This window comes from Panthera uncia, chromosome D4 (assembly GCF_023721935.1).
Source record: "Panthera uncia isolate 11264 chromosome D4, Puncia_PCG_1.0, whole genome shotgun sequence".
In the NCBI taxonomy this organism is placed as follows: Eukaryota; Metazoa; Chordata; class Mammalia; order Carnivora; family Felidae; genus Panthera; species Panthera uncia.
In genome coordinates, this window is record NC_064807.1 from 42,583,074 (window position 1) to 42,600,541 (window position 17,468).

Sequence of the window (17,468 nt, forward strand, 5' to 3'; positions counted from 1 at the left end):
GCTAAAACAAAATCCTGCAAACTGGGTAGCTGATAAACAACGGAAATTTATTTCTCATACTTCTAGAGGCTGGAAGTCCAGGATCAGGATGCCAAGAGTGTCAGGTCCTGGTGAAGCCCCTTTCTGGGTTGCAAACTGCTGGCTTCTTGCTGTGTTCTCCCATGGCAGAAGGGACAAGCCAGCTCTCTGGGGTCTCGCTTATAAGGACACCAATTCCAATCATGAGGGCCATACCCCACCCCTCCCAAAGGCCCCATCACCTAATACCATCACCTTGGGGAGTTAGGACTTCACATATGAATTTGAGGGGACACAAACATTCAGACTGTAGCACCCCCCAAAACAGAAGAGCCCCTGGCTAAAAAGTCTAACACAGTTCTTGGCATGACATGGGTATTTAAAAATAACAACCACTGGGACATCGTCCCACATTCCCTGTTGCCCAGTGCTGGCCTCAGCCATGTTGCGAGCAATAACCCCTTTATCCCCTGGACAGGGGACCCTAGGCTAATCTTCCCCATAGGGTCTGGACCTTAGAGGGATGCAGTAAAAAAGCTTATTTTTGTCTTACCTTTTTTTTTTTCTTTAAACAAGCAAATATGAGAGCACTTTTTATTTTTAAAACAAGCAAATTTAAAACTAGCAAATATGCTAGTTTCCTCAAGAGAAAGCTACCCTTCTAAGAAGAAAGAGAAAACTGTGGGAAATATGAATAGTCACACCCCATACATACATACACATACATTATAGACTTCCTTTGGGGAAAAATAATTAAACTTTATACTTGCATTTCCATACCCCCAGTTGATGCTACACCAAAGCTTCGGGGCTCGAGCCCCTGCCCACTCAGATTTCAGAGAGGCCCAGTTGGGTTTTCATCTCACCAGTGGCTACATAAACCTCCAGTCATCTTAGAAAGCCCCAGAAGATCAGCTCCGTGAAGGGTGTCATTTGTTCTGCATTGGGTTTCATCCGGCTGAGCTGCGTGCGAGGCTGGAGCCCGGGGCCCAGGGACTCTTGCCCCACACTGAGCTACGGTGCTTCACTGTGGGTTTTTCCTCCTTAATAAGCTTGCTTGTCGCCTGTGCTGACGGGATGAAAGCCTAGGATGTGTAGCTGCTACTGTGGGTCTGCCAGTGAAGTGTGCTTGTTCCGTGAGCCAGCTCTGGCAGCATCACAACCATAAAACAGCATGGCTGCGAACATGTTGCTGGACGAGCGGAACACCTTCCCGTTTTAATCAAACGTGATGGGGAACAAAATCACTATTTAGACTCTTAAGTTTAGGGCTTTTCTTGATCAGAAGCCTCGGTTTATGAATCGAGGTATTTTTAGTTTTGTAAGTACTTTATGAGCATAGAAATAATGTCTCTTTTTTTATTATTTTAATCGGCCAAAAATTTTTAAACAAGGGACTTCATGTATAAAACTGAGGTTTCAGGGGTACCTGGGTGGCTCAGTCAGTTAAGCTTCCAACTTGGGCTCAGGTCATGATCTCGCATTTCGGGAGTTCGAGCCTCACATCGGGCTCTGTGCTGACAGCTCAGAGCCTCGAGCCTGCTTCCAATTCTGTGTCTCCTTCTCTCTCTGCCCCTCCTCTGCTCGTGCTCTCTCTCTCTCTCTCTCTCTCTCTCTCTCTCTCTCTCTCTCAAAAATAAAGACTTAAAAATATTAAAAACTGAGGTTTCATGCCAATACCTGTGATTAACCTGTAGTGTGGAGACTTGAAGTGTAATGAGACTTTCATTCATTTATCCCTATAGCCATTGAATGAACATTCATTACATGTGGCCTCTAAATTCCATCTCAAGCTATAGGATAAATTTAAGAGGTGACCTCTGCCCTTGGAGAATTTATAGTTTCCCTAGAAAGATCGAATGGACATGCACCAAGGAAGAAAAATTAGATAAAAGCTGTAAGGGCATCAGGAGGGGCTGACACTTGGCCCAAGAAGATCTGATGGTTTTGAAGATGGGATGTAACCTCCCTTTTTGGCTTTTAGTAAATAAGCAAAGGTTTCTTGAGTTAATATTCTGGAAGGAATACTCAGTATTCAATTTCAGTATTCTCAAGAGAGCATTAAAAAGGATGAGAAAAGGAGAGTCTAGGTTAGAGTAAACTGCCACCATCAGTTCCTAAAATCATAGTATTTCAAACTAGGTCTGGGAAATGATGAGATTCCTCATCATTTTATAGACAAGGAAAGTAGGGCTCAGAGGGATTAAGTGACTTGCCCAAGGTAGTGAATGGCAGAGCCACAGCTCAAACAGAGGGTTCCTGAGCCCAAACATGATGTTTTCACCCTATACTATATAAATAGTATTTTAAGTTATATGCAATATGTATGAAGACTTTATCATTTTTAAACTATTTTATATATTTTTTTTTAATAAAATCTCAAGCTCATCATTGTTTTCTATGTGTGACGGTCTTTTGTAGTCAAGGCAGAGTAGACAGGTTTATTTCTGAAGCAGACTCCCGAGCCATTGTGACTTACTTGCCACTCTTAGAAGTATCTGAAAAATGACAGGCACATGATAGGTCCTCACTGAACACCGATGAAATGACCATCACTTGCGAGAGCAATACTCCTGCTTCTCTTTAGATTCCAACAGGTGCTCTAGAGACAAAGGTGGGGTCCGCCCTGGGAGATGTAAGGAGTGGGGAGACAGGATTCTGCTGCTTTGCCTGGAGAATCTCGGGTCATCTCACCACAAGATTCAGTAGGGGCTCATCTTTTTAGTTGTCCAGTGGAAGTGACAGGCAGGCCCCTATATTTCCCATTTTTATCACTTTGGTCTCTAGTTAACTGTGACCACTGATGACTTCAGCCCTTGTAAGATTTTGAAGCACAAATCATCCCTGTTCTGCTTATCTGGTCCTTACCTGGGCATAAAAATCCGACCACAAAGAAGATTAACTTTGTCAACTTCATAAACCTTTTTCTTCATGGGAATAGTCACCCACAGGCTTCTTTTAAATAAGGAATTCCTGTGGTGATGTGTCTGTATCTGTGGGGACAGTAACAAAGTGCTCTAAAGGATGTCGTAAGAGTTGAATGAAAAAAGAAATGAAAACTATTTAACACAGGACTTGGCATATAAATAAATGCTGAAGAAGTGTTGGCTTTTTAAAAGTGCTTTTATAATTTTAATTTGCCTACACATTTATAGGAAGCCAGTGGTACTGTGGTATAAAGTGGTATACAGTAGGAACTCCTAAAAATCAACATACCTGATTCTTATTACTGACCTTATTGTTTTGGGCATCAAATATTAAGCTTGAAATTCAGACTCACCTTGATAGGCACCGGAGGCAATCATAGTAATGCTCACCTCACACGTGGACACACATAGGTGCATGCCCACCTCTCCTTCTCCCCTGAACACAGCCTTCACGCTTTAACCTGTCTGACTCCCCATCTGCCTTCCCACAGATCCTCCCCGAGTCCCCACACAGTTGGAAGACATCAGGGCCTTGCTTTTAGCCACTGGACCGAACCTTCCTTCAGTGCTGACATCTCCTCTGGGAGCACAGCTGGTCCTGGATCCTGGGAATTCTGCTCTCCTTGGTGAGTCCAATTCTCTGGAACGTTGGGCAGAAATCCAGGGCTGGACAGGATTTATGGATGGGTGACTGCTTGCAGGTGGGAGGGAGGCAGCAGTAGGGGGTAGCCAACAGGAAATCACTAAATTGCCTACAGAATCCAGACTCACCAGTGGAAACTTGGCTGACTTTCCATGTGAGGTGAGCGCAGATCTTAGTCTGGACTCTAGCTTGTCTAGATTCCAACATGGCTCCTTTCTGAATCCTCTTGGGCTGATGCCACAGTCCAGATCCTCTCAATCAGATTGACTCACTCAACAGTAAATAGCAAAGCAGTAAAAATGGCTCCTCCACCCCCCTCTCCCCTTGCCAACCATGCCTCAGTATGCCCCCATGACCCTCTCACAACTAAACTAGAGCTATAATCAGCTTTCAAGAAGAAAAAGCTAGACAATTCTATTTAGGCCAGCCGTCTGTAGGTAGGGTCCAAAACCAACCTAGATGGGCTCCTCCAAAGCAAGTGTTTAAATAACTTTACCAAGTACAACTTCCCTGACACCTGTCATTGGGAACCTTCACCAAGTTATTGCCCATACGGCTGGTGCCCTCTGGTAGCAGAGAAGTATTGCAAAGGCATCCTGCCCTGGGCCCTTCACACCAGAAACATGGAGATGCCACAGGAACCTCTACACTCCAGTCATGACCTCTGGAGATGGTCACGGTGGAAAAGAAGAATTATCTTCCATCAAAGGCCTGGGAAAAAAAACAGGTCTACAAAATGGGGGACATCCTCATGCTAATTCTTTGTGGCCCCAAATGTTGATAATGGTGACTATGGTAATGGTGACTTTGGCTCAAAGTTGAAAGTTTCTCTATTCTCATCCCCACCAATTAGCAAGGAACAGGAAGCCAAAGGGTTCCTAATCATATTGGTGATTGCTTATCAACATGGCCACAGGGACTGATATCTCTAGGATGACAACACAGGAAGATTACCTTCGGTTCTTATCATCTAAAATTAACAAAGAATGCTCATAGCATATGACCACGTGGCAAAAGCTTACAATTTTTTTATTTCTGATCTTACCTTAAGAATAAGACACAGATGCAATGACAAGTAGCCCTGTTTCCTGTAAGTTACACAAGCGTGGCATTGAGCTTTTCTACATCGTGTTGATCAGAATTCATAGAAGTTTCAAATTGCTTTTTTGTTGGCTTATAAATGGTAAATTTGTTCTAAATGTGAGCACAGTAAACTTTTTTTATTTTAGACTCATCACTATAAGAAATTGTCATAACTATTAATCATAGCCCAGTCACTAGCAGAGTGCACAGCAATTGTTTATTTTCAAGTTTCAACAACCTTGGGACACTCAGATGCCAGTCAGCATGCTGGAAAAATTAACCTGCTCATATTTTTCCATGATAGTTTTACTTTCTTTCTCCCTTATTCTGGAATAATATTTTGTCTCATTGTTGTCATTAGCAATAAGAATTTATTGTGCTTTATGCGGCTGCATTCCCTTGCTAGTCTATAGTGCTTTGTTACCTTAGACTGGTATTTAAATCTAACAGTTAAGAGACACCTTAACACCCTAGTTCACATCCAAACTGCTCCATTTGAATGAGACAGTGAGTCAGTAACCATAAAGGCCCTGAATGTAACTTCTTGGGCAACACGGACTCTAGCAGCGAATGTTGATGTCGTGCCAGCACTATAGAAGTAAGAGGGATCTACATGGAATTGTGGAGATGAATTAAGAAATGACGTCAGGTATCAAGACTCTGAAAAGTAGGTCACTTGAAACATACCAGGGCCTAGATCTGTTGGTCAAATTGCTCTTATTTAGACTAGTTCCCATCCCTGGCTCCTCTTGGTGGCCCTTTTAGACCAGAGTGTGTGTTCTGGGTACAAAAATAGGTCAGGGAGGCAATTCTGTGTAGCGCTGCTGAGAACTCTGAATGGCAAACAGTGTCAAAGACTGTTATTAGACTAAGGAAACAGATTTACTGTGTGGGTAATGGGGACAGATCTTTAGAGGGCTTTAAGTAGGAAAATGATATAGTAAAAGTAATATTTGACAGACTTAATCTGATATTCTGTAAGAGTAACCAATAGTGGGAGCAATTCAAGGAAGAAATCCTATTTTGAGAGTAACAGATGTTCTAGACTGGGATGGAAATATGTGGCAAAGATACTGTTAACTGCCCCTGCCACAACCTACACATTTCCAATCAAACATGACATTCTTTTTCATCAGCCCAGGTGCTGCCTTGGAATTCATTTTAACATTCCCACCAAGCATGGTGGCAGTTGCTATATAGGATGAAAGTCATTTGTCAACCCCATTGTATCCAGTAAACGGTGACATTCCTGTATTCAGTGTATGTATTTCTACTATCTATCAGACCGGTTGTCTGCATCAGATTCAGAGAACTTCGTGATTCTGTGGCATACGGACAATAACTCATGGACCTTGATTCTCATGTTTTCATGGCAGAAGGAAAAAAGGGAAATGTGAGGTTTTTCAGAGCCATATATCAGAGCTAACTCTTCTTGGTTAAGACTCAAGTGTTGAGATTCCCAGTGGGTGGGCTATTCCAATAATGACTATTTTAGTTGACAGACACTCTGGCATTGACCCCACTTCAAGCCACTGCTGGAACTTTCAAGAAGGAATGTTGATTGAGCAACATGTGCATGGGCCTATGTGGGACTCACTTTCCATAACTGTAAGTGAAGACTTGGGACCAGTGAGTCTCTGTTGCTCTCACACCCTTTGTTGTATGACACAGACTTAGAAAATGCCCAGTGGAGGCTCAGCCATGCAGAGTGGACCCAACCCAAACAGATTCATTGTCCTAGGCAAGACGGGTGCTGATTTTCTTTGCCCTTATTTTACAGCTGTCCTTTGTGCTGGGAGGCCTGAACTGTGCCAACTGCTGTGTATGGAGGGCAAGGCCCATGCCACCCCTTTTAGTGGTCCAGGTCTGGGTCCTGGGGCTCCAATTTTAGAGCAGCAGCATCTCAGGCCGCCCTGCAGCACCTACACCTTTTGGCAGCCTTCTGTTAAAAATTTTTTTGGTTGCTAAGACTCAAAATTAATATTTCTCACAGTATCATTTATAAGGCATTAGCATTGGTATTTTGCAAAAAAAAAAAAAAAAACTTTTATTGGACTTTCCCTTAGAAGAGCAATATATTTTCATTGTAGAACAATTAAAAATAGAAGCAAAAATAAAAAACTAAAAATTGTCTATAATTGCCTAGCCCAGATAAAACGAGTACAAATATCTTTTTCCAGCCATTAATATACACATCATACATACCTTTTGTCTACAATGAACTCATACTCTATATGCTGCTTGCAACTTTTTTCACTAACTGGTATATAGCAATTATCTTTCCATGTCTCTATGCTTCTATAGTTTTAATTTTGAGGGCTGTTTTGGTAGGAGGTATCATACATTCAACCAACTCTCTAATGTTGAACTTTTAGATTCCTTGCAATCTTTTGCTAATATAAAAACATAGATGTGGTGAATATTCTTATTCTTAAAATGTTTGTGTACACCTCTTGGCATAAATTTCTAGAAGTGGAATTATTATGTCAAAAGTTTTGTATATTTTAGTTTTTGCTCTTTTCAAATTGCCCTCCAAAAAAGCGTTATCTATTTATATGTGCACAGCACAATGTGAGAATTCTCACTTCCCTAAAATATCATCAACAGTATATATGACCAAGAGTTTTTACATTTACCATTTAAATTGGTAAATACACAATAGTATAAAATACAATATGAAAATTATGCCATTTAAAATTTTTATTTACGATGTTTAAAAATTCTTGGTTTTAATGTTTATTAATCATTTGCATTCATTTATGAGTTGCCTGTTCAGGTCCTTTTCCATTGATTGATAGAAATCTATCTTACTTTAATGATTTGTAAGACACAATACATATTTATGTATGTTTGACATATATTTGACATAAAAGTTTTTAACAGCCTTAATGAGAGATAATTGGCATTGGTATAAATAAATACAACACATTTTAAGTCTAAAATTTGATGTTTTGATACACAGATAAATCCATGAAACCATCACTGCTGTCAACATAATGAACATACTCATCATCCCCAAAAGTTACTTTTATAAAATCATGCCTTCACACCTTTGCCCCACCCCTCGTCTACCCCCAGCAACCACTGATCTGCTCTCAGTATAGATCAGATTATATTTCTAGAATGTTTTATAAAAGGACCCATACCGCAGGGAGAATGGCTTCTTTTGCCCAGGGTAATTATTTTGGCATTCATCCATATTGTAACATGCAACAGTGCATCTTTTTGTCAACTAGTGTTCCGTTGTACACATAGACTATAGTTGGTTTAATCGCCCACTTGTTGAGGAACAGAATGGTCATTTCCCATTTCTGGTTGCTACAAGTGAAAATGCTGTAAGTATTCATGTACCCTTCTTTCTGTGGACACACACTTTCATCTTTCTTGATTAAACACCTAAAAGTGAAAGGGCTGCATCATATAGTAGGTGTTTGTTCAACATTTTAAGAAACAGCCAGACTGTTTTTTAAAACAGTTGTACTACTTTACATTCCTGCTGGCAGTATCTGGCATTTCTAGTTTCTACACGTCCTAGGCAACACAGACTACAGTTAGTCTTTAATTTGAGACCTTCTACTGGGTCTGTAGTGGTTTCCCATTGTGGTTTTAATTTGTATTTCCCTAATAGCTAATAATGTTGAGCATCTTTTCTTGTGCTATTTGGCATCCTGATTTCTTCTTTGGTGAAGTGTCTATTCAGTTTTCTTACCTTTTTTTTTTTAATTGGGTTGTTTGTTTATTGAATTTTGAGAGTTCTCCATATACCTTAAAGGCAAGTCTTTTATTAGATATATAATTTTCAAATATCTTGTCCCAGTCAGTGGATGTCCTTATTACTCTTTTAGTGTTTTTCAAAGAGCAGAAGATTTTAATTTTGATGAAGTCCCACCTATTTTTTTTTTTTATTTTATAGATGGTTTTTTTGCAGTTATATTTAAGAAATTTTCCTACTTCAGGGTCCCAAAGATTTTCTTCCATGTTTTCTTCCAGAAGATTTATATCGATATTGTATGGATTTAGGTTTTACAGTTAGGTCTATCATTTCTTTTGAGTTTGTTTTTACCAAGGGTGTGAGGTATATACTGAAGTTCATTCTTATGCATATGGTTACCCAACTTGTTCCACTACCATTTGTTGAAAAGATTATTCTTTCTCCACCCAATTGCCTTGGCACCTTTGTGGAAAATCAGTTGTCATTATATGTGTGGGTATATTTCCAGACCATTCTGTTTCAGTGATATATTTGTCTCTTTACATCAATACCACATTCTACCCAACACCCTATGAATCATGAGGTTTTCCAGTCTGGCTGATAGGAACAGGTGCTATTCTGTACCCTGTGTGAGCCCCAGAAGCTGCTACCTCTAATTCTTTCCCTTTTCCCTGCCTCTGGTAGTTCTTCACAGGCATGCACTGATGTGGATTCTATTGAATATGCAAGGCGGACCTTCTGCAGATTTCTGGAATTCATTTATTCATTCGATCTCCCTCTCTCTTTCTCTCTCTCTCTCTCTCTCTCTCTCTCTCTCTCTCTCTCTCTCTCTTTCCCTCTCCAGTTCTCTCTTCTCTGATAGTCCATTCTGTAAATTCAAGCCACCTTGATCTCCTGTGCTTTCAGCTCCCTCTCCTAAACTCAGGAGTCCACTGGGCTACACATAGGTTTTCCTGTGTTGCAGCCTGGAAACCCTCCCCAGCACTGAAGCTGGGGAAACATAGGGCTTACCTTGTTTTATTTCCTATTTCTCAGGGATCAGTGACATTCATTGCCTAATATTCTGAAAACCACTGCTTTATACATTTTGTTCATTTTTTAATATTTTAAGCAGGAAAGTAAATTCATTCTTTTACTCCATTTTGCTCGGAAAGAGGCATACATATATGTGCAAGATATGTGTATATATATATATATGAGTGCTTGTAGATGTATACACACACACACATATATATTATGTGTATGTTTTAAATATTTGCCTAGACTAAGCTGATACCCAAATTTTGCAATCACATTCTAGAAGTATTACATAAGCACTTTTAAGAGATAATGTTTTACAGGTTTGGCAAACTATAGTCTCCAGGCCGAATCTAGGTCACTACCTATTTTTATAAAGTTTTATTGTCACACAGCCACACCCATTTATTTACCTTTGTATTGTCTATGGCTTCTTTCATACCATAATGGCCGAGTCAAATGCTTGTGACAGAAACCATATGGCCTAGAAGACATATGCCATATGCGGTGCCCAAGTCAGAGACAGTCCTCCTGATCTCTCTACTGGAAACTCATGTTAGGCTAGTCCCACAGAGCCAAACAGCACAGCCTTTTCTCATACCTTGTGATTTACCAAGAGAAGAGCGATTTAGGCATTCCAACCTGGGTTTGCAAAGTAAAGTTTTTCCAGGAAAGAAATCATTGTGCCTGGCCGTTCTCCCCAGCCAGGGCTCAAGGGTCACAGCCAACACACGCAGTAGCATCTCAGCAGCGTCAACATGCTCCCCAGGGCCCTGCATGGTAACAGCCCCACCTCTCAGAGCCCTTCCATCCCTGGAGAAGCCAGACAGGGAGGCCAAGGGCCACACACCACAGCCAGGCAGTGGTGTTTTCCTTCTGGCCACCTGAGACAGGTGGCCTGCCCATTTTCTTCTCTGTTCATTTGAAGTGCCCAGAATTGCACAGCCTGGCTGGTATAGATGCAGTTCCTACAAATCCTACCACGTCAACAAGGGAGCTGTAGCTGGAATATATGGGACCCAGGTCTGGAGCCTAAGGTGGAGTTTATATTGTTCTCATACAAACCCCTGAAGGTAGGAGGATGTTTCAGAAAATAGTTGAGTAAATATTAATGTTCGAAGTTGAAAGCCTTGGTAAAGGGCCTGAGAAGGGGCTATCTCAAAGATAGATCAATTTGCTCCTTGAATAAATATTTGATGAGTGCCTATTATGTGCCAGCCACTGTGCTAGGGCCAGGGACACACAGTAAATAAGATAAATCTAGCTCTCATTCATTCAAGAAAAATTTATTGAGCATTTCCTATGCATTAGGCACTAATCTAGATCTGAAGAAACAGTAATGAAGCACATTAACATGTGCCCTCATGTGGTCTGAATTCTAGCAGGGGCACTTCGAGTCTAGTAGGGAAAGTAATTCAAGTAGGAAGACTGTGATCAAAAGAGTAAGAACTGGTGCTTTGGGGACACTTGAGGAGGGGATATTTGCGCTGGGATTGGAAGAGAGGCTGGAAGTTATGAGAGAGCATTCCAGTCAGAGGAGTTCCAGAGCATTTCAAGGCAGAGGAACCAGCAGAGGTTCTAAAGCAAGAAAGCCTAGAGTATTTGAGTAAGTGTCACAGCCATAACTAAGGGCAGAGTGGCCTCAGATGAAGCTAAAGAGAGAGGCAAGAGCAAGTTTCTGGCACTCTGTGAGCCCTGGTAAGACTTTCACACTCTGCACTAAATGCAGTGGGAAGTCTCTGAATGGTTTAAAAGCAGGAGAGAGACATCATCTCATTTGTGTTTTTAAAAGCTTGTTCTGGTTACTGTGAAGGGGATAGGTTCTAGGGAAGAGACTAGATGGAGTCCACCATTCAGGTAGTATTCCAGGTAAGAGATAATGACAGGTGAGAGTAGAGAGCTGGAGAGAATGGAAAGGAGTGAACTAATTCAGGGACATGTAGGACATAACACTGATAGGACATGGCAGATAGGTTAACATGGGAGGTGGGGGTGGGCAATAGTAATCCATACAATTCTCAGTAAAGCTCATGTACCTCCCATGTGATGATGACACATTTCAGACCACTCAAGTCAACATGTTGGAATAAAAGGGAGAGCTACCTAGGTGTGTGACTGCAGAGAGCATTGGTGTGAAGAGAAGGACAGTCAAAGCTTCTGTTACTAAATCCTGGTTCATTTCCTTAACACACCTGTCCAGTTTCCATTCGATGCTGGGCCTTGTGCCCTCTCCCAGCCTTGGAGGATCTCAGAAGCAGTAGGAAAGAGAGAAAAGTCAGCCACATGTGAGAAAATCTCTGAAGAGTTGCAAAAAAAAGCCAGGGGAGTGAGGACCCCTTTCTCTGGTGAAGGAAAATCAGCAGGCTTCAAAGAATTGTTCAAACTCAGTCTTAAATGATGAGTAAAAGCATTCCAAGCACTGAGGCAATAGACACATACCTACTGAGTTCCTTCTGTGTTCTGGGACACCATTGAAGGCACTGGGGATGTAGCAGGGAACAAAATAAAAATCCTTTCTCTCACATAGCTTTCATTGTACTAAGGGAAATAGAAAATAAACACAATGACGTAAATGACACAGTATATTAGAAGGTATGGAAAGTGGAGTATATTAGATAAGTGCTATGGAAAAAAAATAGAGCAAGAAAGATGGAAAGTGCTGATATGGGAACAAGGATGCAATTTTAAATTAGATTGGCAGGAGAAGGCTCACAAAGAAAGTAATCTTTGAGCAAAGACTTGAATGTGAGCTATTGAGCCTTGCATACATCTGGAAGAAAAGAAGAGGGGAGATGAGGGGAGAAAAGGGAAGGAAAGGGGAGAGGAGGGAAAGCTGTGGAAAAGCCAGTGTGGAGTCTTTGAGGCAGGGACATGCCTAGTGTGTTCAAGGAACAACAAAGAGGCTAGTGTGGTGTTGCCGGAATGGAGTCATCGGGGTTGTGTGTGAGAGAGAGAAGATCAGAGACGTAACAAGGCTGAGGGCAAATTGTGTAAGGCCTTGTAAATGGTCATGTTAAAATAACAGTGAGAGAAAAAAACTATAAATGCCCAAATTTATAAACAGACTCAATATCGCATTGAGCATCATGGGCCTTTCCAGGATTAGGCAAGGGCAGGCAGAAGTGATTTCTTTTATTGGAAACCATGCAGCCAGCTGAATGTTATATAGCTGACTCTAGTAAAACAGAGGTTTATCAGGCTGGCTCTGGTACAAGCCAATATTGCTGACTTAATTTGACTCACATGTGTTGGGCACCTGCTACATCTACCTGGCTCTGAGCTGGGCTTCTACAGGCACGTGCCTGGCCATTTCTTTCATCAAGGAAGAGGTTCCCAATTGCACGAGAGTCACTGAGAAGTTAAAAAAAAAAATGTCCTAGGGGCACCTGGGTGGCTCAGCCAGTTAAGCATCCGACTTCGGCTCAGATCATGATCTCATGGCTCATGAGTTTGAGGCCCCGGTTGGGCTTTCTGCTGTCAGTGCAGAGCCTGCTTCAGGATCCTCTGTCTCCCTTCTCCTTGCCCCCACCCCTGCACACGTGCACTCTATCTCAAAAACTAATAAACATTTAAAACCTAAAAAAGTCCTACCTGAGACCAATTAATACAGAATTTCTGGGGGTGGGGGTAGACATCAGTCCTTTTGAAAACTGATTCTCAGAGCTTGAATGGACTTTAAAAGTCACTTCTGCAAACCTTTCTACTCATGTAGAGACTGATATGGGAAAATGGGAGGCTTTATCATTTAGAAAATTTTAAACTGGTATTCAAGCCTCCTTGCTATTCAGACCTACCCTCTACATTTATCCTTCTATCTTATTCCTATCTCAAATGATTCCTCCATTCCAATCAAAATGTTCCCTAGTAATTGCCATGGCTTTGAGCTTTCCTTGCCTGGAATACCCTCCCCTGCCCCTTCATTTCCGACTGTATCCTAGAAGTCTTCAAGGCACAGTTCAAGCTATTCTGTGAAACCTTCTTGCAGTGCTCCAGCCTGAACTGATCTCTCCTGCTGACCTCCTAAGGCATCTACTCCAGACCAGGGTTGGGCAAACTTTTTCTGTAAAGGACCAGATAGGAAGGAAGTACTTTATGCATTGAGAGCCATAAGACGCCTATCGCAAGGACTCAACTCTGAGGTGTAAACAGCCATAGACCATAAGAAACAAATGAGTGTAGCTGTGGTCCAATAAAAGTTGATTTCCAAGTATCCAGACCATAGCTGAATAGTCAACCCCTGCTCTAGACCCCTGATAGGACACTGAGCTTTCCACATTTTCTATTATTAAAGGTATTTCTCATTTGTGTCAGGTCTCCCAACTAGATTCTAGGTCCTGAAGAGAAAAGAGGCTGCCTAAATAGTCTCAGGTGATTTAAAACAGTGTTAGGTAGGGGCACCTGGGTGGCTCAGTTAAGCGTCTGACTTCGGCTCAGGTCATGATCTCATGGTATGTGGGTTTGAGCCCCGCTTCGGGCTCTGTGCTGACAGTTCAGGGCCTAGAGCCTGCTTTGGATTCTGTGTCTCCCTCTCTCTCTGCTCCTCCCTCATTCATGCTCTGCCTCTATCTCTCAAAAATAAATAAAAGTTAAAAAAAAATTTTTTTTAAACAGGGTTAGGTAGCAGGGCCTTGGCTGAGAAAGCCTCTTGAGTCATTTCCATCTCATTTCTATTACAATTATAACTTTATCATCTGTCCCACATACTTCCACCCTCGCCCCACCCTGTACACTTCCTGATTATTCTGGTACAGACTGGATCGAGCACTTCCTGCACCCCATTATGAGGCAATTCACACAGCAACAGTCAGTGAGTACCCTCGGCCACATCTGTTGGGAAACCACTTTTCATATGATTGTTTGGAAAACTAAGATCATCACTGTTTCCTCTCTAAAGATAGTTATGGGAACAGCAAGTTCTGATGGCCAAAAGTTAGGTAAAAAAATTAATCCACAATGGGGGACCGCCCCATCAGAAATTACAGACATGGCAAACAAAAGTGATGCAAAGAAAAAAATAGGAGAGGGCTAGCATACTTAATGAGGAGAAGGATAGAAGAGGAATTTATCCTGACCCTTTTTGAAGAGACATGAGTTGGCATCTGTTTCCTCATTTATATGGAAAGCCTGAGGTTTTATGTCACAAGGAAGATGCTTTTGATTTCCTATAGCTTTGCCCACAAAAAGAATATGCTTTGCTATTAAGAAGAAAGGTCAGCATTTGTGGTTGTTATGGCACATGCTTATGCACTTTTGTCTTTTCTTTTTAATAAAATCCAAAGTAGAGAATAGAGACCCCATAGGGACTGCAGGAAGCTCTGTAGCACATATACTATAAAACTGAATCAGTATTTCAGAGGGCATTTATGAGGAAGCCACAGGAAGGAGCACTGTGGTTCTTTAGATTGGAGTGAACATCCATAAATTTAAAAAGACACCAGAGCATAAGTGACACTTAAAATAGTTGGACACAGAAAGCAAGGCAGTAAATCTCCCTGCCTGGCCACTGTTCCAAGCCACAGCAAGCATCCAGGCACGAGCTTATTTTAAGACTCCAATAGTCAGGAAATGGGGACCTTGAGAAACTTACACTTGCCCCTGCCCTTTCCTGGCACAAGGACACAGTTCGCAGACCCATCTGCCCTCCCCGCCATGTTTAACAGGAATGACGTGAATGAGTCGGATGTCCCAGAAATAGACTGGTATTGAAAGTCCATCAGTGGGAAAATGAGGAACTCTCCACTTTACCTAATAAATCCTTCCTCAACCCCGAACTGGCTTTTGAAAATACTGACTCTGGTTCCATGCCTTCCTGCATCTATGTGGTCTAGAGGCAGTTTTACATCGTGCCCAGAGGCAGATGGTGGAAGGGAAGACAGGATCATGAACCTAAGGCCCCCTGCCTTGGTTCCCATCCTACCTTGTACAGTGAAGAGCACAGGGGTAGTGCCTCAGTTAGAAGACCTGTTACCAAATCCTCAGTTATAAATAATTGTCTTAGTCCATTCAGGCTACTATAACAAATGCTACAGAATGGCAGAAATTTACTTCTCAGTTCTGGAAACAGGAAGGCAAGAATCATGGTGCCTGCGTGGTCATATTCTGGTGAAAACCCTCTTCCTGGTTCATAGCCAGCACCTTCTTGGTGTGTTCTCACAAAGTGGAAGGGGCTAGGGATGGATCTCCGTAGTCTCTTTCATAAGAACACTGACCTTTCCATGAGACTGCCACCCTTATGATTTATACACTCCCGAAGGTCCTCTGTCCTAATACCATCACACTGAGCATTAGGATTTCAGCACATGAATTAGGGAGGGGGGACACTAACATTCAGAACATAGCAATAATGCCCATCTTGCAGAATTAATTATGATAAAGGTTAAGTTAAATCATATCATATGCAACCTGCCCAGTTTAATCTTGGTACAAAGTGGATACTAACATATGTTAATTTCTTGCCTCTATCCTTTGCTTCCCTTTGAATCTATGAACCAAGAAGTCCGTTGTCTTCTTCACTGTGGTCTGGCACAAGTTCTTCCTTATAAGATCAGAGTTTGTTGCCATTTTGAGCATACATCACTGGCTAAAAATCATTCAGGGTTCATTCTATGCCACATGCTGGGTTGGAACAGACAAGCACAATGTACGCCCCCTGACATCCAGAAACTTCTTATCTAGTTAGAACATATCAACACAGAAGGAATGATAAGAAAGCAGTAGAAGTTGACGAGGAGAAAGAATAAAAAGCACTGAATGGTTGCTCTGTGAATTTGGAATAAAAGACCAAGGTTTCAGTTCTCTTTTGAAAGTTCTATTCCCATCTATCCACCTCAGTCCCATGCTCTGTGTTGGTGCCCTTCACATGCACATTGGAGTTTGCACAGCACAGTGGTTAGGAGTGCAGACTTGGTCAGAATGCCTGGCTCGGCTGCATGGTAACAGCTGTATGACCCTGAGCAAGTTCTGGAAGTTCTCTCTGCCTTTGACTGTAAAATGGAGGTAATAACTGCATATACCTCCAGGGCTTTTGAAAGGAGTAAATGATGTAATACGTATAAAGTGCTTACAATGGTGCTTTGGCACACAGTAAATGCTCAGCTAATGCTAGTCATTAGTATCTTGGCAGTACATGCTCTTGCCCCAGCCCTCCTCTTCTTGAAGTGGGAGAACCAAGAAACTTAAGAATGCCCTGGGGATACTGTATTATATACCTGAAAGTTGCTAAAAGAGGAAATCTTAACCCGTCTTCCACAAAACAGAAATGGTAATTATGTGAGGTGATGGAGGGGTTAGCTATGGTGGTAATCATTTTGCAATAAACAAGGGTGTCAAACCAACATGTGTTGTACAACTTAAACAATGTTATATGTCAATTATATCTCGATAAAGCTGGAAAAGGTGGGGGAGTGGGGGGAGAATGCCCTTAGGGGCCAAGTCCTGAAGGCAGAGATAACCTACCTTTCAACTAACTTACCCATTTTATGCTGTTCATTTTTCCTTTATATATTTACTAGCTAATTTATATATTTACTAATTTAACATACTTTTTGGTCAGTTTCCCTCAGACAATTTCAGCCTATCTCAGATAAATTAAGCAAGAAAAAGGGAAGGGCTTTTGCCCACTACTGAAGCAAAAGGATGAAAAGGGTGTGAACTTTGGAACAGGACTTGAACAATGGTTAAGTCACATAACCTTTATGGGCCTTCCTTTCTCATGAGTAAAATGGGTTGATAACCCATCTCTGAGGACCGATTTGAGAGTCAAATGAAATTAAATATGTAAAAAATTTTTGTAAACTCTAAAGTACTCTATGAGCCCTGATCCTGGGGCTAGAGGTAAGGATGGAGGTAAAGGTGGGATTTCTAGAACCCCAAAGAGAAGGCAGAATCTCAGGGATTCTGGACTATTTGTGAAGACCCTAGCTTCCAGCCAAGAGCAGTTTCCTTACCTGTTTCTCTTTGCTACGTACTGGAACGTAGGTTGCATTGTTGTTTTTTTAACCCTTGGGAGACTGTTGCTGATAAAATATATAGAGGACTCAAAGCACCCGAGCTGACTTCATGGAGAAGT

General features: G+C 41.7%; 1 protein-coding gene across 1 annotated transcript in view; it reads left to right on the forward strand.

Annotated features, from left to right (window-relative positions):
* Positions 1-17,468, forward strand: part of ADAMTSL1 (ADAMTS like 1) — a 405,773-nt gene that overhangs the window by 332,775 nt on the left and 55,530 nt on the right. Inside the window, exon 28 of the mRNA XM_049627010.1 lies at positions 3,437-3,571. Within this exon, the coding sequence (XP_049482967.1) occupies positions 3,437-3,571 (135 nt within the window). The remainder of the gene's footprint in view (positions 1-3,436; positions 3,572-17,468) is intronic.